Here is a 26,090-nt window from a genome sequence, read left to right as displayed (position 1 = left end):
CATCCCTTGCTTGCCTTGAGAAAGACGGGTGGTGCTGGGGCAGATTTTGGGGTGTGCGGTCCCCCACACGGCTCACCCAGAGCCCAGGCAGGATGACACCCTGTAGGCCTCTGGTATAGTCTGGAAGCTGCCCAGCCACAGAGACACCCAGAGAAGGGAGCCCAGGCCATCATGGCGACGGTTTCCTCACCACACACTGCTCCCACCTGGCCTGGCGCCTCAAACCAGGCCCAAAATGGAAGGACCCTCCATTAGGCCTCGGTTCCCTCACAGCCTTTACACTGCAAAAAAGGGGCCCCGGCGGGAGCATGGGTTCCCGGAAGGCTCGGTTCACCTAGGTGAAGGTAGGCCAAGAGCAGCCCTTCCCCGTCCCGAACAGCCCCACAGCCGCCATCCCCGCACACCATCGCCACCCTCCTCCACTTCGCCTTCGCGGCTTTTTGGCGCCGCCGCGCCGCCGTAGACGCATGCGGGAGGGGCGGGGCTAAGACGGAGGCTCCTCCCCGCTGCCGGTCGCGCTGCCATGGAGGGGGGCGTGCGGCTGCGCGCGGGTGAGGCGGCGCGGCGTGCTACGTCATGGTGGGGCGGGGGGGCGCGAGCGCGGCCGTTGGGGGTGACCGTTGGTGTGAGGGAGGGGGATGGAGGGGCCGGGCCGGCGGCGGTCGCAGCGCTCCCCCGTGAGGCGCCCGGCCGAGCCCTCAGCTCTGCCCTCCTCCAGGTGCCTCCAAGTGGGACGTCCGGGAGAAGGTGTGGGACTACCTGGAGGCCAGCGGCCTGGCCGACTTCCCGCGGCCGGTGCACCGCCGCATCCCCAACTTCAAGGTACGGCGACCCGGCTGCGGGTCTGGGCCGCTTCCTTCCTCTTCTCCCAACCTCGGGACCCGCCGGGCTCTGGAGCCCGGAGCCCAGGCCGGCAGGGTCTTCCCCCCGCCCCCAGTGTCCCTGCCCTTAAGCGGGCAGCTGAGAACCGCAGGTTCTGTGGGCTGTGCGGTTGGTGAGTGATGGTAAAGGATGGCAGAGCTCTGAAAAACACCGTGACACAAATAGCACACACATATAATTTACAGCGAGTAAAGAAATGCAGGTATCTATACCTGACAAGATGTGGCAGGTGTGTGCAGTGTTTTACTGAGTAGATACAAAACCACCTTGTGAGGGAGTGAAATGTGTTTATGGGTGGGGAAACTGGATTTCACTCCCCAGGGCCTTCAGCAGGACCGTTGGAATGGACAGCTGAGATCACCCGGCTTGTAGGACTTAGCCTGTGAACATACAGTGTGCTGCGGAGATGTGAATGGTGGCCCAAGTTATTGCTGACAAAGTGTTGCTGGGCAGTGGTGGGAGAACCCTTCCTCCTGCTCTGGCTTTGCTGTGTCCCTGGTTTGATGAGTGGGAGGAAGAAATAAGAGGACTTTCAAGTATTCAGTTACTCTGGCCGCTGCTTACCATCTACCTGTTTTAATCCAAGCTGAAGGTGTGCAGCCACATATCTGGCATATGTTGAAGAAATGATGACCAAAATAGCATTGTGGGGACATGTGCTGGGTATTTTAGCCCAGGAGCAGCATTAGGAGATTGTCTCTGCTTTTGTTCAAAGGACTGGCAGAAGCATTCTGCCTTAGTTCGGCACTGAAGCGGGCAGAGGAAGCCTGAGACTTTATCATGCCCTTAAGCAAGGGGATAGCAGCTTAAATTACAAGAGGAGTGTGTCCTCTGCTAAACTCGAGCATCTTAGTTAAGGAGTGAATCTTCTGAGTTCATTGTAGTCTCTGTAAAGAGAAAGCCTTGTCCAGAAAGTTTTCATCTATTAAGGGTCTCTGACTATGGCTTGTGTTTAAAGGAATCCTTTTGTATTTGTTGGCTGAACAGGGAAATTGATCTCTAGCTTTCAGTTAGGTGTGAATGAGGGTGAGGTCAGGCAAAGTGACTGTACTTGGATCCCCTCTTTTTCTGAGGCCTGCAAGATATTGGTCAAGCTCTCAGCATCTCTTGGTATGTGAGAGTTACCCATAGAAAACTTTGCAAAATTCACAGTATGTCCCTCATATTTAAAATCTGGGGAAATCAGCCTCTCTATAGGATGAAAGATTGTAAATTTCCCTTCTCTGCCTTGAACTCCTTCATAATGCACTCATATCTTATGAAAACAGGGTGCCTCCCATGCTGCAACAAGGCTTCTGGGTTTACAGGAGTTCAAAGCTGCCCATACTGTAAAAATAAATCCTGATGCTCCCCAGAAGAATGCTCGCTTTCTAACGCTGGAAGTAAGTGAACGTATTCTATTCTCTCTCAATTCCTTTCTTCACGCAGGGGTCTCACCAGGCTTGCTGCTCTATTAAACAGCTGGATGTGTTCAACAGAGCATGTGAGATTAAAGTGGATCCTGACAAACCTCTAGAAGGTGTTCGGCTAGCTGCGCTGCAGGTAATGGCACCTTTGCACCCATGAGGAGGAGAGTGGGACAGCAGTGCAGCACTTGGCAGCATCCCGTGGTCACGGGAGCTTTACGAATTCTGAGCCTCATGAGGTTGCTCGTGTAAGGATGGCTTTGACTTTTTGGCAAATGGCAAAGGTGCAGGTAGGGTTTGGGGAAGTTCATACGTTTCAGTGGAGCAAGAGCTGTTTCACCATCATTGTATTCTTATTCCCCAAAACCTATGCATGTTCAGTAGCTTATATGTGTAGCTCATTTGTGGACGTGCACTTTAGATCAATAGGTATTTCTTGCCATCTATTTATTAAATAAAACCATGTCCAGAATTTTGCTGTACTGGAGGGGATTCATCTACAAGCACTACACAGTCTACAATGCTAACTGCTCTGTAGCAAATAAGATGATTGACCACCTGGAGACCTATGGGACAGTAAAAATATTTTTTTAGTGGCCCAGCTCCTTTTAATGTGATAACTTCTTTTGTTACACAGGCAAGGAAGACTTTGTTGGTTCCCACACCTCGTCTGAGAACTGGGCTGTTCAATAAGATTGTTCCACCTTCAGGTGCAACTAAGGAGATCCTGCGAATATGTGCTACATCTCAAGTAGGAATGAAGAATGGGGGAGGTAGAAGAGTGTTGTGTTATGATAGTGCAACTAGAAGCTGGAAAACTACATGCTACCTGAAATATTTTTCTGCTAGCATGATATTCCTGGTTTTCTGTACACAACTGTCATTGATAATTTTTTTTGTTGGTACTTAAATCATGAGGAAATTTAGTCCTTTCACTATATTTTATTAACAGAATGGTCTGTTTTGTAAATGCTTTTTGGAACATTATGAACAACTTTCATAGGTGAGTTAGATCTTTAGGTTTCTAGTAAGTAGTACTCCTATATTCTTCCACAGTTTTGAGCTAGTGAACCCTTTAAGGAACATTTTAGTGTTTACGTTTTTTGCATAATCTGGTCAATAAAATATTAGGGTTTAATAAATATGAAAGATCAGTTCTTTCAGAATCCTAAGTCTAAAGAAACATTAACTCTGTCATTTGTGTCAGCTGAGGTGCAAAAATGTAACAGTTTTGTTTTGAAGTGTGGTGTGTTGCTGCCCTCTGGTGTTAAAATTTGATAGTGTACAGCTAAAGTAACTTGGCGGCAAAACCTGCGTTATTTTATACGCATCTTTATTTGATAGGAAAATGTAACTTGTACAAAATGAATAGGCCAGCTATATAGGTTTTATTTCGTTCTTTATCTCCTGCTACAGGCAATAAAGTTCTGCAGTAATCTTGTATGCAACTGAGGGTTTAAATGGATGGTAATTAGTAGCGACTTTCTTTGTTGGAACTTCTATTAAAGTCATTAACTAATTAAGCTTTTCAGGGTGGAAGAGCACTTTTGAAAGAGACCTTTCTCTTGACCAGCTTCAGGCCTCATATCTGATCTCTGATCTTACTACCATGTGTTTTTTTTCCCCCAACCAGGCATGCTAATGAATACATGCTATTAGCAGTTTATATTTACAAAGCACTGTGCAAACAATTCTTACCAGTCTGCTGTGAAGTGGATAATGAGCATTATTACTGATAGTCAGCCACAAATTACTGATCTTTTTGGTTTTGTGCTCTACACAGAAAATGTTTGGGTTTTTATTGTGAGGATTAACTTAGCGTAAAGTTGAAACGGTGTGAGGAGGATTTACATTACACTGTTTGAAAGCCCAGGTAAACACCATTTTTAATTTCTGTAGCTCTGGACAGAACTTTGTTAGGATATGTTCTTCACAGAGGAGCCTGAAGAGGGGTGGGTGGGAATTAGGGGGCAGAGAAGTGATTAAAAAAGGATGACAAGACTATAAGGTTTTTCTTTTCATTTGTTAGGAACAGCATGTTTTTCTGTTCGTTAGTACCTTAGATACAAGGTTTTGGTAAAGATAGCTTAGCTTGGCAGTGGCACATCCTGAATAATGATCACAGAGCAAAGTGTTAAGGAATATAGTCTCAGGGAACATGTAGGCAGCTTAGGAAGGTGCTTTTAAAGATACAGGTGTGGAAAAACTGGCAGGGCAGTGCATGCAGTGTGAAATGGAGAGTCATCCAGCTTGTGACCTGGTCGTACTTCAGCATTTTGTGTGACTTCAGACAAGCAGCTTAATGTCTTTATGCTGTAGCTGTCTGTCTCCAAATTAACATTGTGAGAATTAATTTAAGAATTTGGAGTGCTCTGATATTCCTCATAAGCGTGAATTTACGTATTATGACTTTAAGTTAGTAGTGGTAGGGTAGGGGCCTCATTTTTAGAAATAGATGCCAAATAAAGGGTTTCAAAATACAAGTATTTGATCCTAAATAAGTAACCTTGCTTAGAAAAGTGCCCACCTCCCCTAGCAATCCTTGAAGTGTGCCAACATTCTTGTCACTGTAATAGGGAATGTATTCTAGGATTCCCTGGAGGATAACTTTCCAGACATATACAGCTTGGCTATACATGGAAGAAACACTTTGAAACATGGGGAGTTACTTGGCTTTATCAAAATGTTCTGGATTTCTGCCTCACTGGTTGGAAGACTCTGTAATCTGCAAACCTAAAATTATGTTTTTCTTGCAGGGTATAAAAGAATACAGCGTGCCTGTAGGTCTCGATGGGAAAGCACGAGTGGACTTGGTTGTTGTAGGATCAGTGGCTGTCTCTGAAAAAGGTAAGATAAAGCCTTGTAAGCTTTTCAGGGGGAGGGTCTTGAGTCACGATTCACAATGTCAGTAGGCTACACTACGTGTTCCTTTTGGCAGACATGAACGTATCTTTGGAGCTGAATTATGATCTTGAGTTTTGTCTCTTCTGTGTGACAAGTCACTGATCCCAGTCCAACCAGGAAGAATCAGTGCCTGCTTTACAACAATGCTGCCAGCACCTACTGGGCAGGCAGCAGTGTGGTTTAGAGCATGCAGGCCAGTGTTCTGGCCTTCAGTAGAGCTATTCAGGCAAGGAATTTTTACATTTTTAAAAATTTTATTTTAAAAGGATGAGGGCTCCCTGTTCAGAGGATCTGCTGTGCTCTCACAGGGTGTGTGAAAGGACATGTGTTACAGCTTCTGATTCATCACCTGTTTGGGGATCAGATTTTACATTTTCTAGCATTTTGAAGATTTGCTGGTGGTGAAAAAATTTCACCTGACTTTATCCATTGCCTAAAAATAAAATGCTCCTTGTGTGTGACCCAGAATCCTCTTTACCCACATGAAGTTAGCCTATGTTTAACATGAATAGAGGATTCTAATTACAGTGGGTAAATAAGCTTCTGTGTTACTGGACCAAATTTGGTTTACTCTGAATGAGGGGCTCCTGGGATCCTTCAAGTGTTCATTGAAACTAATGTTTTATTTTGATTTCGGTGCTGATTCCAAGGAAAGTTGCATTCCATGAGAGATGCTGATCTGAATTTTTCCCAAGTTACAACTTTATACTTGGTTTATCTGTTGCAAGCAGCTTAGTTAAATTGCATGCTTTTGACAGTTACCAGCCTTTCCCTCTGCTGCTTCCGTGTTTACTATCACCATTTGCTTTTGTGTATTTTAGGCTGGAGAATTGGAAAAGGGGAAGGTTATGCAGACATGGAATATGCAATGATGGTGTCAATGGGTGCAGTGCAGGCAGATACACCTGTAATTACTATTGTGCATGACTGCCAGGTAAATTAAAACATCCGCTCTCAAGTGACGAGTCAGAACAGTGTGATACTGAATGGTATGTCTGAAGAACAGACTTGGAATGATGTTGGTGCTGCATCTTTACTTTGTTTCCACTGTCACTGATGTTTTCATATGTTGCGAGACATCAGGAATGGTGTGCAATTTTAGTGAATTTGTTTTTAGCTGTTTACCAAATCTCTTGTTCCTTGCAGGTGGTTGACATAGCAGAAGATCTTCTTGATGATCATGATTTAACTGTGGATTATATACTCACTCCAACAAGAACTATCAAGACTAATTGCAAACGACCGAAACCTCAGGGAATAATATGGCGTAAGGCAAGTTACTGTTGCTAATGGTGGCTTACTGGTACCATCGGTCTGTTGATAAGTCCCCTATTTCTACATATAAACACATTTGTTGTATTAAAAATACTTGGAAATGGAGCAAACGTGTTTGTCAGATGAAACAAAACTGCAGAATACGCATATAGTGTTTTTTAAGTAGTTGTTTGTGGTATAATAGTTTATGTAAGCTGAGGGGCTTTTCCACCTTATGTGTTTTATTCCTCAGTGCTCATTGAAATTGGCTCTGTTTGTCTTCTGGTGGCAGTACCATAAAAAGCACTTTATGGCATTAGGCTGTGTGGAATGGGTAAAATATGTGCTGCTCTGGTTGTGAAAGGAAAGTGTGACCTAGTGGCTGGTACATTGCTGTTTACGTAGTGGACGTATGGGATTAACTTTCAAGCGATAGATGAATTTGTGGCTGGAGCTCATTTTCATGTGGAGGAATAGTGACTTTATACTGCTTTAAATCATGAATCATTATTTATTGTTAAATATTGTTTTACAGGTTAGGCCTCCTCTGCCGCCCCTCCCCTCCCCCCCACCCCCACAAGATTCTTAGAAAATTTAGCAGCTTCACAAATTGTTTCAGAAAAAGCATTTAGTGAATTGTTTTACTGGAAGTTCATGCTGGGAAAACTTTTTTCTTTGTCATTAGATTTTCATTCCTAAAATCATCCAGTTAGGGAGCAGACGCAATCCCACATGATTGAGTAACAGTAGGAACACTGACATGAGGAATAGTGTGCCTATGTCTTGCAAAAACCACTGAGGAATTAGTAATGAATACTTCTAGGGAAATCCAGAGTTGTTTATTAAGCACTTGCCAACCAGTGAAAAGAGTTAAATTTGTTAAGGTAATGTATCTACAACAAACAATTCTAGCCAGTACTATTTTTATTCCTGTGGTGGGAGAGTATTTTACCCTGCCTGTGGTTGAGGATTTGAGGTTATAAATAAATAAATAAAAGCTCTGTCTGTACTAGTGCATTTTTTCCATTGAATTATTTTTGAATCGTAATTTTTTTTGGATATTATTGAATGTAATTGTTTTGAAGGCCGACCCCTTGTGCTCCATCCATCTTGCCAACATACTTTTGATCAGTCTGTCTGTCTTAGTGTCAGACTTCAATCTGAGTAAGTGGCCTTGCTAACAGTTTTTTTTTCCTGTCTGATTCCCTTTAGCAACGACATTTTTCAAAGGTCTGGGGAACACGGTCCCTTTCAGGGGCTGCTGAATTTTTGTGCAACTTTTACCACTCATGAAAAGTCAGTCAGTCCCAAGAGATGTATAAAATTTGATGTTACTTTTGCATTTCTTTGCTTTTTAGAGGAAAAAGTCAAGATCAATGTTATAATATACATCTTATAAACTAATGAAGTATTTGCCACAGCTCCGTTGTGCTTGTGTCTAAAGCTTGAGGAGGTGCTTAATAGAGTCATATCTAAAGCTTGCACCTCACTGACTTCAGTCAGTTTGCGTGAGACAGTAAAACTTTTTTCCTGTAGTAATCTCTACATTGGTGGTATTGCCTGAAAAATACAGCTCTCGCTGAATTTTCTACAGCTTTCACTGTCAAAGGAGCGCATTACATGATTGAGCATTTAGTAAAACTACTTTTGGCTTTTCTTCAGAGCATATGTTGATTAGATAAGAATATTGGAGAATACTAGCCAGAGCAGGGATAATCGTTGCATTTCTTTTATTCTGAGACAAGAACAAAGTGTTGTGTCTACATGAAGAAGAAAGAAACTAGCATTATTCTTTCACAGGGAGCTGAATGATGTGTATATGTTTGTGTTTGTGATGGTAAGTGTATGATCAACTCTTGCACAGAACGTCTTGGAGGTGGGAGGTCTAGTTAATCAACAGGGTGTTAAAAATGCAGGATTCGATACGGGTTATTTAAGTGTTTGTCCTTTGACTTTTCCTGGCTGCTTCTACATCCTTTTCTCATCCTTTTCTCTACATCCTTTTTTCCTTCAAATCCTGGCTTTACTGGTGCATTCCTGTTCCTCAGAGTAAAACTAAATGAACCAAAGGGTAGCGAGTAAATAAATAGCCCACTTCTAAATGTGGTGTTTTGTTACCAGAAAGTAGCTTAACTTTATTGTTAAGATGTGTGATGTGTAAAATACATTGCAAAAAAGTTGGTCCTTCAGAACATGGCTGGATCAAGCCAAGACAATGATTTAAGACCTTAAACTAAAGGTGTTTGCAAACATGGGATTACAGCTAAGCATTGTTGTAAAGGATGTGCTTTCCTGAAGCTGTTATGATAACTAACCATTAATACATACACTCTGTTTTCAGCTTGAAAGAGTTAAGAAGGTACTTACGCAGCAAACAAAATGCATGTCTCCAGGCTAGATTTCTGTGCTCAAAGGGGTACTGCATTTTCCTGGAGTGATTTTGTTTGTGCTATGTAGGAAGGAAGTAGGGTGTCAGATATGGGGAGGGGTAAATAGGTGTTCCTCTGTGGGTAAATGATTCACTTCTTGGGGTAATCAGCATGACTTGCCCTCAGTTGCCTCCTTTCAGTTCTTCTCAGTGCAGAATTTCCAGCTGAGCTATTTCTTGCTGTTGAGGTAGTATGTTTTTCCAAACAGGAAGATGTGAATTACTTGCTGTGATTTTTGTCACAGAAATGCTGATTTAAAGACTTCCAAGGAAGTGCAAGAGCTACAATATTATTAATACCGAAGAAGCACTATCAATATCAGTGCTAGGTACTCTAGAAACGCTTCTACATACAAAGGCAGTACTGGAATGTGTATATGGGTAAATTTTCTGCATCTGAGTTCAGGGTTTTGAGAAATCCGTGTGTGCTCTTGGAGGACAGCAAGAGCTGCTACAAGCTGAGCACTCTGGAAAACTTTATTTGGATGCCAGTGGAGAATTATTTGGCATCATCTGTCTTGAAAATCTAACCCATTGTTTCTGGGAACTCTAAATTCATGAAACGACTTACTTTCTCATTTAGTATTTTGTATGGGTAGCTGTGATCTTTATCTGTGACACTGTCTATTATATTTGTCACAATTACAAAGTTATTCGTGCTGTGCTTATTTTAAATTGAAACTATACAGCCCAATTAAAATATTTGGGGTCATGAAGAGGAAAATGAGACTAGTTGGTGGAAAAATCACTAGATTCTAGTAAGCATTTCCTTCTGTTTCTTTAATCATTCTTTTGCTGAGAATTTTATAGAAGTAGGAAAAGATTTTTCCCCAAGCAAAATGAACTGGGGGGAATCCCTGGGTCTAATGTTGAAAGAGTTTAGTATGCAGTGGCAGAGATGGGAACTATCTGACAAGAAACAGCTTTTGATTCGGGTTTGTGATGGAATGTTTGGAAAGTAAAATGATGTTATTTAAAGTTCAGAAAATTCACACAGTGAAGCTGGCAAAAGCTTCAGCAGGGGACCAGTGTTGCCATCAGGAGAAAATTGCTGTCAGTTTAGCCAAGGTTTGTTTTATTTTGTTTTTTGGAGGGATAGCGTGAGCAGGGCATGCTTCCACGCATGGTTAAACATCTCAACACCTTTGCAAATCTGACCCTTGCTGCAGAGTCCCTGGAATCAGTTTTTGCTGATGGATTCCAAATGTGGGTTGCATAAGTTTCTCCTGAGGGACACAAGCAGACTTCATGGGCTGCCAGCTCCCAGAAATATGCCCTCGGATTGCGTGCACATATTTGGACATTTTGTGCAAATGAATGATAAAATATTCAACTGTGCTGGCCCATCCTAACTGTCTTGGCTTTGTCTGTGCTTTACACCCCTGTAAACTCAGTGCTCCTTGAAACAAGCAACTGATTAAGGAGACAACATGAGAAGTGAGGTCTGTCCTGGAAGCCTTTATGAGGAGTCTAGGGTCAGACACCCCTCAGGGTGGGCAAAGATGACTTTTTCAAACACCTTCTCCCTACCAGCCTCAATACTTGGAAGGGCTGGTGGATCTGCTGTACTAAAGATTGTTTGGTCTTGTTTGCAGCCTTCCACAGCAGGGCAGCAGCAGCATCTGTCTCCATCTTAAGCCACGTGTTCTTCTGTCAGTTGATGTGTGCAGATGGGTAGCTGTGTGAAGCAGAATTAAATAGCAGACCTAGCGTGCTCTCCAATTTATAGCTGTTCTTCCCTCATCTGCCGTACATCAGAACTGTACTGCCTTTGCTGCCAGGGAAATCAAAGTGGTGTTTGGCTTGGCCTGTACTGTATCAGGGGTCAGCATTACTCATTCTGTCAGGGGACAAACACATCTTTCATTTTCGCCAGCAAAATATTGAAAGTGGCTACATTCACTGTTCTGGAATAACAGAGGTTGAAGAGAGACCCGATGTTTCAGCAGAGATGTTGCAGAAGTCCATCTGCCACTACATTGTTTTGGGACCAAACCAGGTGTCGTAAGAGTGGATGCTCAGGGTTAAGTGGAGGGAGATTTGTGTTGCCAGTCAGCATCCAAGACTCTGTTTTTTTCAGGTTTCTGTCAAAAAGGGGCCACATTTTCCTTCTCAGCTCCTTTCCCATAGCCTGGTAATTGTGTGCCAGAAGAATTCATCTGCCCTGCTGTCCTCTTTCCCCAAGGCTCTCCCAGCTATGGCAGGGAGTAGGCAGGATTGTTAAATGATTGATTGCCTTTGGTGGAGTTATTTTTAACCTGAATCACTTCAGTTACTGAGTTTATAGCGCAGACCCACAAGCACTTCTGTTGGCCAACCCCCGAGGGCTGAAGCATGGAACTGGCCTGGGAATTGGTGGTCAAGGGATAATAGAAAACTTCTTCAGCTGCCTTCACTGCCAAAGCCAATCATTTAGCTAAATCCCAATGCTCAATACAAAGTTTACAAACATCAATAAATGGTTTGGCCTTGATTTTATAGGGATGGGGGGAGCAAGGGAAGAAGCTTCCACCACTGGGTTTGCCCAGGTCCACATAAGTGGATCAACCAGCCTTGGGGCAGAACCCAAGTCCCCTGAAGCCTGGCTTAAGCAGTAGGCAAGGCTAGGGAGGAGTGACCAGCCGGCACACGACCAAGAAACGTGCAGCTTGTTTGAAAGAGGAGGAATATCTTTGGCCTCTCTCCACGTGGAAATAAATCATTGCAATCCTCCACAGCTCACAAGACAAAAGAAACTTTTTGCATGATCGTAATTAGCAACACATTGTACTACCACAGAGTTCTTTTGTTTGCTATTTTGCAACAGAGCAGAGCAAGCTTTTTCCTCTCCTCTGCCACCCACTGCCCCCTTTGCCCTTTTGGCTCTCACCCCCTGCACCCCAAAAAGGTAGTGAATTGGTTAGTTGAATTGAAACTCTGAAATCCCAAACTGAGTTTCTGCCTTTCCTTGACATAAAAGTGGGGAAAAGTAGGGAAGGGTTTGAAAGCTTTGGTCCAGCTGAAAGATTCTCCTAGACCCCAGGGAAAATGGCCCTTAAAGTAAATCATCTGTCTCTCTTTTGGGCCAGGATGTCAGTTGACACTGTCAGAACTTGTCTAATGTAGATTTTTTACGTTTTCTATTACAAACAAATCTGAGTGCCAAATCAACTGCCTTTGTTGCTTTGGTACTGTCATCTCTACAGAGGGCTGAATTTAAGGTAATGATAGGTTCGCCTCATGGGGTGGTGTTTGATCAGAGCTTCAGCTTTTATAGAAAACTAGTTCATAGCCCTTGCAAAGATGTATATGCTGTTGTAACAATAGCTTCCTGAGTTTGCAGGGAGCCTGAAACAGTAGCTCAAAGAGCTCCAGTAAGATGCCAAAAACTACTGGTCACTCTAGTGAGAGGAGAGGCCACGCTGAAGCCTGGCCAGTTGAAGTCCCTTAAGAGAGTATGCTGGCCCTTGGATTATCTAACTCCTCTCCTCAATTTGCCCTTGAAAGACTGGGAGTTCCAGAGCTCATCCTGTCAGTACCCATCTCTTTGAGTCCCTTAATCTACAAAGTGGTAAGGGTTTGCCCTTGGTAGCATTGATATTTCTAACTAAACACTCAGTCCATGCCTTGGGAACTGAGTTTAATTTCAGGGTGAAAGGAACTGGTACACTTGGTAAGAGGTTGAGGTTGTGCTTTGGGTCCAGGAGTGATTAGTTGCATGAGAATAGAAAAATGTTTTTCCTGTTTGGTTTAATTAGCATAGAGCTTACATTTCACATAGAAATTTGACAGAGGACAACAAATGTTCCTAATTGTTGGCCAGTAAAAACAAAGCAAGATGGCTTAAGCCATTGGTTTGATGTTGTATCGCCCAGGGAAGGGGAGTTTGCTGTCAAACACAGCAGTCTGAGTTCTTGGCTGAGAAAAACAAATCAGTCCAAGAATCCACAGAGCAATAACTCTTCAAAATCTGAAAATGGCATGTACCTTTCAGAGTGCGGAGGCTCCCAGAGCCCCAGAGGAAGTCCTTGCCTCTCTGTACTGACTGCCGGATCAGGCCAGATTTGTTCAGAAATGTTCTTCGTCATAAAGTTTGCTTGTTTAAAGGGCCTGATCCCAAACACCTTGACTCTGGGTCTGCAGTGTGGCAGAATGGAGGTGGCCTCTGCCCATACTGGTTAGTCCTATTCTGCTATTTGATGTTATATTAACAAGATAAAGCTAGGACAGACTTTATGTAAATTTTATTTTTATTTAGTTTCAGCCTGAAATAAAACTTGCTTGTTTGCTCCTCAGAAGAGGAGCCCTGGGAATATTCATGACACTTCTGTTGACTGGCTTGCCTGTTACCAAAGCCTAATATTGCCCCCACCATGATTTTACTCGAGTCACTTCAGAGCTGGGCTACCCTCCCTAGAGATTTGCAAATTTTAGACTTTGTGGTGCAGCCAGATCCAAACTCACTCTGACTGTAATCGTAGAACCAGGAATTCAGGGGCTCTGGGATGAGAGAGATCTGAGCTGGGAGATCTGCAGGCATATTCTAGCCAGGATATGCTGGTGCTAGTCCAGCACAGCCTGCTGAGAAGTAGTGGCTCGTAAGTTTGGGTGCAGTACCCTGCTAGAGTGGGGTTGCTCACACTGTGTGGGCTACTAGCCTGGGTCTCTGCTAGCTCAGGCATCGCTTCCCTAGGCTCTGTTTTGCTCCCTAAATTTAAGAATTGGATCTTGTGTTGATGGATGTTCTGCTTGTCCAGCAGCCAAGTACGAATTATTCCTCCTTGCAACTGCAGTCTGCAAGCCAAGAGCTAGACCACATTAGCTAGGGAACCACTGCGTTTCCTGCCAGTCACTGAGTGCAGCCTGGGGCATCTCATGCCTGAGATGGATAGGGTTCAGCTGTTGAGAGGAAGAGCCCTTCCAGAAATGCTTCTTGTGAACTTAGGGTGGATGGAAGGGATAGAGGGTTCACAGTTTTGAAGTATAGTGTCCAAACGCTCTTCCGTTCTGTGATCCAACCCAGCAGATTGATGTGGGATCTGATGAGTAGCTGTGGGCGGTGTGTGAGGTCAGATGACAAGAGGGAGGCTGTGGTGATGTGCCACAACCAAGAGAACGTGCCTCCAGCTGGGCCCACACTCAGAGGAGCCACGCTGCAAGGCACGCTTCCCGGCTGCAAACTTAACACCGTCGTCCCTCCCCATTGTATGACCCAGCCTACGGGATATCCTGTTTTGGGGGAAAAGAGTGCAAGGAGGTCTGTAGAATGAAAGTGCCTGATGGTCTGATGAATTGTAGGCATGTAAGATTCTGCCAGAGCAGGAGCATAGGCCCTCGGTCAAAGCAAATATTAAGGGATAACAATGCGAATGTGAATCTGAAAGCGCTCTGATAGATAAATGTCAGAATCAAATAGTTCTGAGTTTGGTTTTGATTTTCCTGCTGGATCTACATTGTGCTGCTCGCTTAAAGAGTAACTAATGTTTATTTTTGTCCTGCAGTGTGTATTTAGGGAGCAACTTCAGAATCAGGCCAGCAATTAGTAACATTTTGAATGCTCTGGCACTCTAAATGGTAGCAATATAATAAGGTTCATCTCTTTTTATGGCACAAATGGGTCCTGATGGTCGTCATCTTTTTCTGGAAGGCAAGAAATCTCATCATTGTATCTGTCTTCCTCCTTTTTAGGTCAGCTATGAGATGCTGGGAAGAATCCCCATCCTAAAGACCCTTCGATACAGAGAGAAGCAGATTGGCAAGGATGTTACCGTCCAAGATGAACATTCAGACTTGGCAAATGCCAACCCACCAGCAGCATTAAATCAGAAGGCGATGGCTGAAAATACAAGATCACAGGCTGCTATGGGCTCAGCTCAAATAGGACAACATTATGTTGAAAATGATTCTTTAAGTCCCAGATTAGAGGGATCTGGCATGATTACTACTGTGTATGTGGGGAACATACCTCCCAGTGTAAGAGTGAGCGAGCTGAAATGTGCTTTAAGGGAATTCCATGCAACTCCTTTACGACTGGTTTGGCAAGGAACACAACACAGGGCTTTTCTCGATTACAAGGATAAAGCAACTGCAGAGAGTGCTGTATCCTCTTTGAAAGGCTTGAGCCTCGGGGGTAATACTTTGCGAGTTGAGCTGGCCAAGAATCAGAGAAACAAAGGGCAAGTAGAAATCAATAGTCAGAAATGAATATGAATAGAGGAAAAAAATAGGCGTTTTCACTGTTTTGTGAGAAGCCAACCTAAGTTTTCAAGGATATTAGTGTATCCTCTGATTTCTGCAGGCTAAACAAAGCGCAAAGCCAGCTTTCCAAACAAATGAGGCATACGTCTCACAGCTGACTTGCCTGCCTCATTCCTGCAGTTGTACATGCGAAGTGTATTTGTCAAGCCAGATGACAGAGGGGCCATTTCTCTAAATGGTTATTCACAGAGTACCCGCACTCTGTGTATTTGTTTTTCATTGGCCAGGGGTTGATCTGCTGTTTGGTGTGTACGTTTGTTAGGCCTGGATCAAAAACCTGCCCCTTGGTAGCTGTGTGCAGCCACATGTAGCGAGGTGGTTATGTTCTGTCATCTAACGGTTGTACCTGCAAATTTGTACTTGTGAGCTTAAAAGGCAGCTGCAGAAAATCTGTCTTAAGGGTTACAGTTCTGTTTACTAAAAAATGGGGTTTGCCTGTTGGGAGTTTTTAAGCATATTTTTCATAAAAATGCCCAGAAGGAGAAATCGCCCTTTTTGTGCTCTTGAAGAATGGCTGTGGAAACACTGGCTCAGTCACCGGGTTCTAGTAATAACTAATCAGGTGTAAGAGATGGTAGCCCCTTTCTCAGCTTTGTTTTGTTAATTCAGCCCTTTGTAAACCTTTTATTTTTTATTTCGGTCTGGCAGAGGAAAGTGAAGACCAGTTTTCTCTTCTGCTTTTCCCCAAAACACTTGAGGTGCCTTTTTCATGGATACATGATAATTATAAAATAGATGCTTTTCCTGATTTGTCTTGTCTCTTATAATGTGGTGTGATTCCATTGCCTCTGTGAAATTACATTAATATTAATCATTGTGGTAGAAATGAAAAGCAGACAGACCACAGCCAAAAACTTGTGGGCGACCAGTCTGGTATGGATTTGTTTGAAAAGTTGCTGGGCATAGTAGCAAAGCCTGTTCCTGCTGTGCCTTTGTCACCACCAGTGTGGTCTTCCTGCACCCACAACATCAGACAGTGGTGAGGGTTAGACAGCAGCACTGGCAGCATTCGTTGTGAAAGTGCTATCGAGTACTAGCTTGAACAGTAATATCTGCATACATGTGAACATTCACTTACAGTGTAAAGGAGAATTATGATTTATTTGGTATGGCTTTTATTATTTCTTTTTTTCCTTTGGTTTCCTATTCCTGAAAAACAAGTTGAATTTTGGCTGAACCATCCTTTCTAAACAGAAGCACTTTTGCCATTGATGCTGGGCACATAGTCAAAGTAAGCATCTAAATGGATATTTTTCTAAGTATGAGTTGGAAACTTTTTTTAGCCAGAGGGTACTGTTAAGTATATTTTAAGCACGTTATTATGCCTCAAGGGTCAGATGTTTTGTACAGTATTAAAAAAAAAGTTCTCATCGTTATCATGTACTCTACAGAGGGGCTCAAGGAAAGCATTGCTTCAGCTTCTTGTAAGGTCAACAAAGGCAAGGGTTCTGAAGAAAAAAAAATAGGGCCATGCTCTAAAATGCTCTCTTTTTCTCCAGCTTGAAATTATTTTCAGTGTCACTTAGTCTGAATTAAAACATAAGCACTGCGGAGTCCTCTGCGTCTTGTTTCAGAGTTGTGCACTTCAAGGGTAAGAGTCAGGGGTTATGTTACTACTTAAACATACTCATTACATCATAAGCTTAGAAAGCGGAGGAAAGAAAAGCAAAAAAAAAAATTATACATCACTGCCTGCCCCTTCCAAATGATGGCAAATTAAGTAACATGATCATTTGATGTTCTTTTTGACTATCGCAATACTGCTTGCTTTGGTGAAGATGCCCAGGTGACCTTAGCAGTTAAAAAGCAGTTATTCTGCCACTGAAAACTTCCAGCATCTGATCTTCCCGTTGCATTACAGATTGAACCAGCCTTTTCTGGTCAAATTTGTGGGAATTTCATCCTCTACCTTATTTCCTTTCTTAACCTCTGAAGTTTCAATGCAGATAGGTTTACATGTTATGTGATACATAAATGTGTTATGTTTGCTTTGCTCTGGAGGCTGCATGCAGCCAGTGACCAGTTTTGTTTGGACAAACATGCCCAGATGGTTTTCTGTTTGCAGTTGTGGTTGTGTGTGTGTAACCTGCAGGGTGAGCTGCGCCCAGTCTGTATCCAGTTGGGCAGATCTCTGCAGTTCTGTCACTTTTTTCTGTCATACATTGTGAGGCCACATTTCACAGTGCTGAGTGCTGCCTAATATCTTGTTACTTTTCCAATAGGCAATTAACCGGCCAAACCACACTAGCGAGAAGATATTAACTAGGCAGTGGTATGTAACTGAAGTTAAGCTCAGAGAAGAAAAATAATTACTATAAGCTTAAACTAATGCACCATTCATTAGCATTTTCAATGAACTGGAATAACGATGTCGATGCTATGGTGGTTGTATGTCCAACTTAAGTAGTCGTTTTTGATCCATGTTATTAATAAGCGGCAAGGTCTTTTGGGCCTTGGCATCTTAAAGTCATTAAAGAGTGTTTTTACTTCAAGGTAGCAGCTGCTCTAGGTCAGAGTTTGGCAGCCTGTTGCAAACCCATCTGCACCAGCAGCTTCAGCGAATCAGTAGCAACTGAAGTGCAGGTACAAGTTCATTTCTGTCATCTCTGCTTCAAGAGCAACAACCTGCAGGGAAGGAATTGGTACCGGCGGTTGTTGAAAATGGAGCCTGAAGCTGCCGAAGGCTCACCAGGGTTAAGAGCTTCTGCAGAGGTTTGGTAGTAAGGAGCTACACATCCTCAGAAATTACATCTGGGTTGCTATCGGAATCCCACGGGGAAAAACAGAACTTGAGTATTTACATTCTGCAAAAAAGCAGCATGTCTTGCAGCAAAGCTGTTCTATAAGCTTACCTGTGAGGAGGAGGGTATAGCTTATGCTTTCTGAAACGTGTCATGTACCAACATAGCAGGAGTTTGAGCCTGCATGCTCTGAAGTCAATGGAATTTCTGTCTTGGACACCAGTGAAGCAGTGACAAGAATGGGGCCCTTACTGCTGCTTGGAGAGTTGCTCATCTTTAGCTAAAAGACATATCGATGCAAGATGCTAAATTGCTATTTAATTAAATAATGCAAGACTGCCCAAGGCACAAGCCTACATGGCCGTCTGGTGTCTTTAGCTGTACAATGTGGATTTTTTTCTTGTGCACAGACCAAGCTCCTACTTGAGGAAACAGCAGATTTTGAAGAAAAAGTGAATGGGGCAGTCTGCATTGCTTAGATCTATTGTTTCAAGCTCTCTGCATGCTCAGGAAGACATCAGTTACACGAGTCACTTCTGACTTTTCTCTAAATCCACAAAACTCTGACACGCAATACATTTCAGTGAATCCTTGGACTTTGGTCTCATACTGAAACTCGAGGAACTGAAGCCTGCTTATGTTTTACTTTGGCCCAGACCAAGACCACGCAAGATATTTAACCATAAAGTCTATGCCATGAAGAATTTACAGTCCAAATAAACATGCTTTAAAGATGAGAACCTTAAGTAATAATTCTTCATTTTGTACCTGTTGTAGTTGTGGCTGTCAGCACGTAGGTTGAACTTGGCTACATCTGCGTAGATACAGTTTGTGCCTCAGGTGGATGTCATCTCTTACATCCCCTCTTTCTTGCTGTGACTGAAGCACCAGTCTAGGACTTTAAAGTTGGTTCTCTGGAATGGCCTTTCTGTCACCGCTCGTGCCTGGAGCAATGGGGAGAGGGTATCTTTAAGCACTTAACCCCCAGTCTCTTTCTGTAATGACAGCGGGATTCTTAAGTCTTGCTTCTTAAGACTCTCATGATAAAAACAGCTACAGTGACAAAGAAGTGCTTGGATGCTGCAGAAAAGTCTGAAACACTGGTGATAGATGGGTAGTCTGCTTTTAATAGGGAATGAAGTGATCCCTAGCACAGACTTGATTTTAGTTCACTTGCAGCAACGGAGGAGCCTGTGTTTCACTGCTGTGTGATGAGAAGAAAAGTTCAGCAGTACAATGGGAAATACTTTACTGAGCCAACTTTGTTCAGAAGTAATTGAAAATGAAGTCTTTCTATTCTCTGCACAGCCTGATGTCCTCGCTTGTCATGTGGTTCGGTGCATTCTTTCCAGCTCCTTTCATGGCACAAACAAAGTTAGGATGTTGTTATTTGCACGCCCCTCTTGGAGGGTTCAATGGGGAAAGATGCCGAACAGCTCCGGAGGCTGGTCGGTGTGAGCAAACCCAGGTCCACTCATGGCAGCTGGGAGGGTGTGGGATCCAGCAGCGACCACCCTAGGTGTTACATCGTGGATGTGAGCTTCCCAGGGTGATTCTGCCCTTCTTCTTATCCTCACTTGTGGGAGAGATGCAGAGAGAAAACAGTATCGGATGAATGGAGCCTCTACCAGATCCATTGGGCTCGAGAACATGGTCACTTTGGAGGGGATTTTCTTTTGTTGAATGATATTAGTCACAGCGTGGTGTGTGGCACAGAGCAGTGAGGCAACATTGTAATCCGCTAACAATAAAAGCGAGGTGGCTAACTGCCACTCAGCACTGAAAACTATACAATCGTTAGGGTTTTCCTTCAGCCAGCTACATCCATGCATTTCCTGGAACAAGGACAAGGCCACACAGCTTCAATCCACCCAAGACAACAGCGAGTAAACAAGCCATGTTGCTGCATAGTCTTCTCTGAGTGACAAGAGTCAGAGATCGTTTGTTTCCATGGAGAGAAAAAGGGGGAAAAAACCCCTCACCATCAGGGTGGGAAGAGAGTAAAGTGCTCGCCTGCATCCCACCGCCAGGTCCCCATCCAGCCCTCCAGCATCTCCACGCACATCAGTCCCTGGTCCCCTCCCAGAAAGCAATCTTTAAGGACAGAGACTTTAGCCCATTATCTTTGGAGACCAATAAAATATCTCAGAAAAGGGATGGTTAAATACTGTCTTCAAGTCATGTCTTTTTTTTTATTTATTTTTATTATTATTTCATTGTCTTCTACTGCTCCAAAGGGAGAAACAAATGTTTTTTAGGAGAATGTTTCCATTCAAAAAAATCTAGCACTGGGGCTGTGTTTTTCTCCACAACTGGAGAAAGGGGTGAGGAGGGGGAGGAAAAGCGTGTGCTGGGATTTCTCTCATTCCGGTTCCTCAGAAGGAACAGCCCCATGCAGCAGTTCTGGCTCTGGAGGAAACATCTGTGGCTGTGGCCATGTAACTCAGGCAAACATACCCCTCTGTGAGGTAGGCTGCTGTGTACGAATGCTTTTATTTCCTCATTGCCATCTATTAAAGATTATCTCCCTACAAGAAAAGTGCACCATTTCCCCATGTTTTCATGTGTAATGTCCGTGATGTCTGCTATAAACATCATGAAACGTTTCCCTGCCCCTACACTGACATAGGTATAAAAATCACTGCTTTTCATCTTTCAAAGCACTGCAGAAATGTTTAGGGTCGTGTATCCTGCCATTGTTCTGGGCTGGGCATCCCACTGAAGTCACTGGGAGAAATGAGTTCAGGATACGGACCTATCTAGTCAATCTTTACAGTGGCCCCAGTAACATCCACCTTTTACAGATGGGAAAATGAGGAAGGCAGAGATGGCTCCTGATAGACTAGATGCAACTGGTAATTCCCACCACTTTTGAAAACAACTGGAGAGAACAGACTAGAAACTCATCAAAAGCTCTCAAAAAAACCCCACAAACAACCCAGAGCGTGGTGGCCTTTGGACTTTTCTGTGTGACAGGTACCTGCTGTCCCAGACGGACATCTTGTTGCTCCCCAACAGAGAGCTGCAGCATCGTGCTCAGGGTCACTCCGTGGCTGGGAAGCACGCAATCCTGCGGGTCCTCCTATTCCAGCAGATCCTTCCAGTCAAGGCGCCCCAACACAAGCCTCTCCAGTCCAGGGACAAACCACAGCTCCCTTGCCCTGTGAGACAAGATGTGAGAGAGAAACTGAGATACTTTTCCTGAGGTGTGCCTCTTCCAGAGGTCTGGCAAGTCACCTAAGTGTGTTATGGGCCGCCCATCCCACGCAGGAACACATGAAGCCAAACCAGGGTAATTTTTTTTCTTTAAGGCATAAGACAAACACACAGGACTGTTAGATGGGAGGAAAAAAAAAGGGCAGGGAATGAAGGGAAACATTCATGAAACGCTGCAAAACTTCTACATTTCTAGGTATTAGTGTATCCATTGCTGCCACTCCTTAGTATTTTTGAGTAATTGTTCAGACAAGAGTAATACTTATATTTTTCCAGAGGGATATAGTGTTTCCAGAGTGTTCCCAGGCACCTGCGCTGCTCAGACTCCGAAGCGTGGCGTTTCCATCTCTCTGAAGCAGGCCGTTACTCGGGTAGCGGGTCTGCAGCGGCTTTTCTTTACCACCACAGAGGAGCACAATTGCCGTAGCAAGTTCTGTTCCGAGTGAACTCTTGGTACTGTAACCTGCAAAACTTTCCAGGCCCTGCTGCCTTGCTTTCCCAGGTGTGTTTGCTTATTTTTTCAGTAATTAGCCTGAAGCTGAGCTGAGCCACAGAACTACACTTTCTGTACCATTCTGGGTCTTTCAACTCCTGCTGCTTTAAATAAAGAAACGCCTATGTTCAGGCACATATATTTACACCAGTGTAAGTACTACTGAAGTAAAGTGGTACTGCCGGTGTCCCTGCATCTCTTTCCATAATTAAGCAGAGATGTTTGGATCTCTAGGATTATCATTCGCTCTCTGATGCTTCTACCAGTGGCCTGCAGGCTTTTTGGGATCTCTCAGAGGACCTGCAAGGTGTTCGAGGAGAGGAGATTCGCATTTACTACACAGCAATCCACCTCAATTAATTTTTCTGCATCTCCCTTGAAAAATATTTTAAGATTGGACATAAAACATGTATCAGAAGTTTGATAGATCAGAGCAACCTGTGTTAATGGGAATTAGTCTCAAAGAATCTGTGCAGACAGATCTCCAACGCAGAAGCTCAATAACAATAAGGTTTATTCCTTCTGTTATCTTTCCTTAACAATATTCTGATTTTAGTTTCTTACTGTGCAAGATGAATACTGGCAGTGAAAGTTATTTAAAAAAAAAAACCCCAACTGATCTGCATGCCTTTCCTCACTTGTTGAGCCAATCTGATAATTGTTTCTATGAATAACATCAGCTCACGATTGCTGAGCTGCTGTTAGCACTCAGGGCATCTCCTGCTCATCGGGGGGGCTCTTTTAGCTAGACACACACTCCCCTGCCTCATCAGATATTACGTCCCAATGGCAAAGATTTCCTGGCAGGGCTGTGCAAACACAAAGCCCACGCGAGCACCCCAGCGCTGTCTTTTCCTGCAGAGGTTGGTGTCGGGCAGGAGTTGTGCTTGCAAATATGCATGGAAAGGGAACAAATCTTCAGGTTTGGTCTTCCAAAAGCATTTCAGTGACATAGACATTGAAGTCCCCTTTTCAAGAGTGACAAGAACTGTGGCTCAGACCCCCAGAGATACACAGGTCCCAAACTTCTTGGGTTTGAGGGAGAAGTCAAGGACTCAATTATTCTGATGGATCTGAGCCTTTACCTGCTGAGAAGTTGGTACCAAACTCAGAACCTGGCCTTCCAGATATCCATTAAAGACTCAAGGTGTCTGTTCCCACCAGTAAAGTCTCCAAGGGACTCAGTTTTCTGTGAGTCTGGGTTACCACCCCTGTCTGAGAGCATCATCTGCTGAGTGTCTGTATTCACGGGCTACTTTATGCTATCCCAAGTCTCACCATCTGTCCCAGCTGGGCACGGAACAGGCCTGATCCAGAAGTTGCCCATAAATGAGTTTCACCTGAGATGTTCAATCACCAATCTTGCAATGCTAAATCTGATACGATAAATACGATGAATGTGATAAAGGGACGTTCACCTGCACAGCTCCGGATGCCAGAATGGAAAAAAAAATATAAGAGAAAAAAAAGAAAGCAAACCTTTAACACCCATCCCGTGGAGAAAAGGTCAGAAACCGCCAGACCCGGCGCGGTTTTAAGCCCAATTTGGGGAAAATCGCGGCTGGGCGGGGAGCAGGGGCGAGGCGCGGGCGGTGCCGATCGCCGACACCAGGTGGCGCTGCCGCCACGGGAACCGCGCCGCCCCCCCCCCCCCCCCCCGCGCCCCCGACGGGGATCCGCACCCCGACCGGCCCCTCTTTCCCACCCCCGACGGGAATCCCCCACCCCGACCGGCCCCTCTTTCCGACCCCCGACGGGGATCCCTCCAAATGCCCCCTTTTCACCTCGATGGCACCCCTGCCCAGATGCTGCCCCCCCAAAAAAGGGTCCCAGATCACCCCGATGGTCCCCCCCAAATGTGTATATGTGTCCCAGCCCTACATCTCCTTTAGCAGAGGATCCACAACGCGTGTTCCTGCTTCGGGGTCCCTGCAGGATGCTCACTCAAGCTGTGCCCCCACGGGGGACCACGTGCCCCTCATAAACACCCCCGGGGACAGAAGCCCATGGGCGGGTGACAGTGGAAGATGTGGAGCTCCAGCTCCATGGTGGCCCTGCAAGAATGGGAGGAAGCACCCAGGGAGGAGCAGAGGGAAGCATCAAGGCTGCCAACACACCTTGCCACCCAAATCCTTGCTATGGCAGCACACAGCTCTGGGTGCAGCACACCTGGGGACCCCACAGGTCCCCTAAGACAGGGGTATATCTTGTGCCAAATGCAGCTGCAGACACCAGGCCCTATTTCTCATCACGCTCCAAAATTTCAGCCTTGTAGAAAACTCCTGGGCCTGCACAGGGCAGCTGCAATGAGAAACTCTTTCCTATAGCAGAAACGCCAAAAAACCAAAGAAAACTGTGGTGTTGTATCACCTACAGATTGGGAAGTGGGTGATGAGGAGCAGAGATCAGATCGCTGATACTGAACTGAGCCACAGCAGCTGACCACGGGGCAGGTCTGGGTCGTTACGTGAGCAAATACCACATTTCTGAGCAAGCCTATGTCTCATCTCCTCTTACAGGGCTCAGCGTTTCTGAGCAAACTCACTTCTCCTCACCTCCTACCAGAGCCCAACCGACCCTGCAAACGTACGAGCAGAGCTTGTACAAAGGGACCGCTTGTGAAAGCGGCTAGGTTTTTTGCCATCCCCTGGGACAAAATACGCAGGGAAAAAAAGCAGGTTTGTCTCGTGCAGAAGAAGGGCTGGGGGCAGGAGCCTGTGGGGTTTCATCCTCTCGTCCCTGATGTAGGTGTCTGAGATGGAGAGCTGTCTGTTTAGACTGCGCTCACTGGCTTGAGGAATATGTGGCGTCCACGGTATGTGGTGGTTCTGTTTTTCCAGGTTTGGAGACCGACGGGAGGGAGAAAAATGAATCACGTAAACCTTTGTTGGGGACCAGATATCAAACCCCTTCAAGTGGGACCTGAAGCTTGCAAGGTGCCTGCTGGCCTTTTCCAGCCCAGCGGAGGCCAAGCTGTGAAGGCATCGGTACTGCACGCAAACGAGCAAGTCCAAAATTAATCTGAAGGATGAAAATGAACCTTAGGAGTGACAGTGAGATTTCAAGGAAGGAAGAACCACTTGGCAGAGACTGAACTCCTAACCCTGGACCTTTATCTCAGCCACACCTAGCACAGATATGTGCTTCAGGAGCAAAAACCTCAGTCTTCAGCTTGTATATAAAAAGGATGGTAACAACGCGACTCACCTCCAACAGGGATGGGCAGCAGTGCAGACAATGAAGGGAAGGATCAACCCATAAAGGCATAAAACCAGGGAAACCCCAATAAATACTGCAGGCAGATCGCCACTAGCTTAAACAGACCTACTCCCCAAAAAAACCCCCAACCGACCAAAAAACAAACAAACAAAAACTCCACCAAACCCCTCCAACTCCCCCCAAAACAACAAAAAACCCACCCCACTCTGAGAAAGGCCTCCACCAACTCTGATAAAGCCTTTCCCACCTGTCTTAATTAAAAGAATAATTCCTCTCTTTTTGTTGCTACCAGCTAACTTTGCTTTTAATTAAGCTGATTACACACAGCTGGGCTAATTAGTGTGCAGTAACCTAATTTTCCTATACAAAGACAGAAATACACCGCCAATAACCAGATTAATTCGCGGGCATCCATTTTTTTATGTGCGTGTATATTCAAAGTATGATTGTTGATATAGACATGTTGGCCCACGGATTAAAGAAAAATTTCCTGGATATGGCAGTATCCTTAATTAGACCAAATAAACCCCAAAGGACCTATTTTTCAGATGAGCCGGGCTTGTGTCCCCGCTGCCTGCTCTCCCCTCGCTGCGGATTTATCACTGCCCAGCGCAGGACGGTGATGGTGCAGGAGTTTATCTGCTTAATTTTTAAAAAATTTATTTAAAATCGCAATTTATTTAATTTTTTAATTTATTTTAAAACCCGTGGGAACCTTTAGCGCGCTCCTCGGCCGTTACCAGCGGAGGTTCCGCGGAGCCGGGGTTGATCCCGGCGCTGCTCCGCGGGGATGCGCGGCTCGGACTGCCCGAAAAATGCCCGTTTCCCTCCCGGGATGGAGGAGGAGAGAAAAGGAGCCGCGGATGCAGCCCTACAGCGACAGCCTTGTCTCCGAGTAAGAGGCACAGAGCTGTCAAACACCACCTTTCGCTTTCTCCTTGGGGGGGGAATAAAATAATGATAATTTTAAAAAGGATAAAAAAATAAAAATCGCCTCCGGTTTTGCTCCCTCCTCGTTTCATTATCCGCATTTTAAGTATTTTTGCGTAGCGAAAGAAGGGAACACAGGAGCCCTCGGAAGCCGCAGCCAAACCCCAAAAAGGCCTTTTCGAGTCTGCACCGAGATGGGAAATTACTGCATCTATCACACGAAGGTTTGCAGCGGCCGGGCCGGGAGCTCCGCGGCTCCTCCGCGCACTGCGGAGCGCTCCGCGGAGCCCGGCGGAGGCCACAGACTCCTCAGATATAATTACGCGTGTTACACCGCATGCTCGTTTATTTGCTGCTCATACAGTCGTGAAGCCCATGTA

General features: G+C 44.8%; 1 protein-coding gene across 2 annotated transcripts; it reads left to right on the top strand.

The window, feature by feature from the left end:
• Positions 1–490: 490 nt before the first annotated feature.
• Positions 491–16,659, top strand: MTHFSD (methenyltetrahydrofolate synthetase domain containing). 2 transcript variants are annotated; one of them, XM_054840813.1, is made up of 8 exons: positions 491–551; positions 719–822; positions 2,311–2,424; positions 2,926–3,039; positions 5,045–5,135; positions 6,014–6,126; positions 6,339–6,464; positions 14,542–16,659. In XM_054840813.1, the coding sequence occupies exons 1-8, from the start codon at positions 524–526 to the stop codon at positions 15,055–15,057; spliced, it is 1,206 nt and encodes a 401-aa protein (XP_054696788.1). In that variant the 5' UTR covers positions 491–523; the 3' UTR covers positions 15,058–16,659. The 2 variants fall into 2 exon arrangements, with proteins under 2 accessions (XP_054696788.1, XP_054696789.1); XM_054840814.1 differs by lacking the exon at positions 2,311–2,424 and adding an exon at positions 2,151–2,264.
• The last annotated feature ends 9,431 nt before the right edge of the window (positions 16,660–26,090 follow it).

This window comes from Grus americana, chromosome 13 (assembly GCF_028858705.1).
Source record: "Grus americana isolate bGruAme1 chromosome 13, bGruAme1.mat, whole genome shotgun sequence".
NCBI lineage: Eukaryota > Metazoa > Chordata > Aves > Gruiformes > Gruidae > Grus > Grus americana.
This window is presented reverse-complemented; position numbering and strand designations above follow the sequence as displayed.

What these genes read in the sequence shown, in the direction of transcription:
- MTHFSD (XM_054840813.1), top strand. Translation starts at nt 524, where the DNA reads ATGGAGGGGGGCGTGCGGCTGCGCGCGG. An exon ending in GCCGCATCCCCAACTTCAAG is followed by an intron (nt 823 to 2,310) that starts GTACGGCGACCC and finishes TTCTTCACGCAG; the next exon opens with GGGTCTCACCAGGCTTGCTG. An exon ending in CTATTGTGCATGACTGCCAG is followed by an intron (nt 6,127 to 6,338) that starts GTAAATTAAAAC and finishes TGTTCCTTGCAG; the next exon opens with GTGGTTGACATAGCAGAAGA.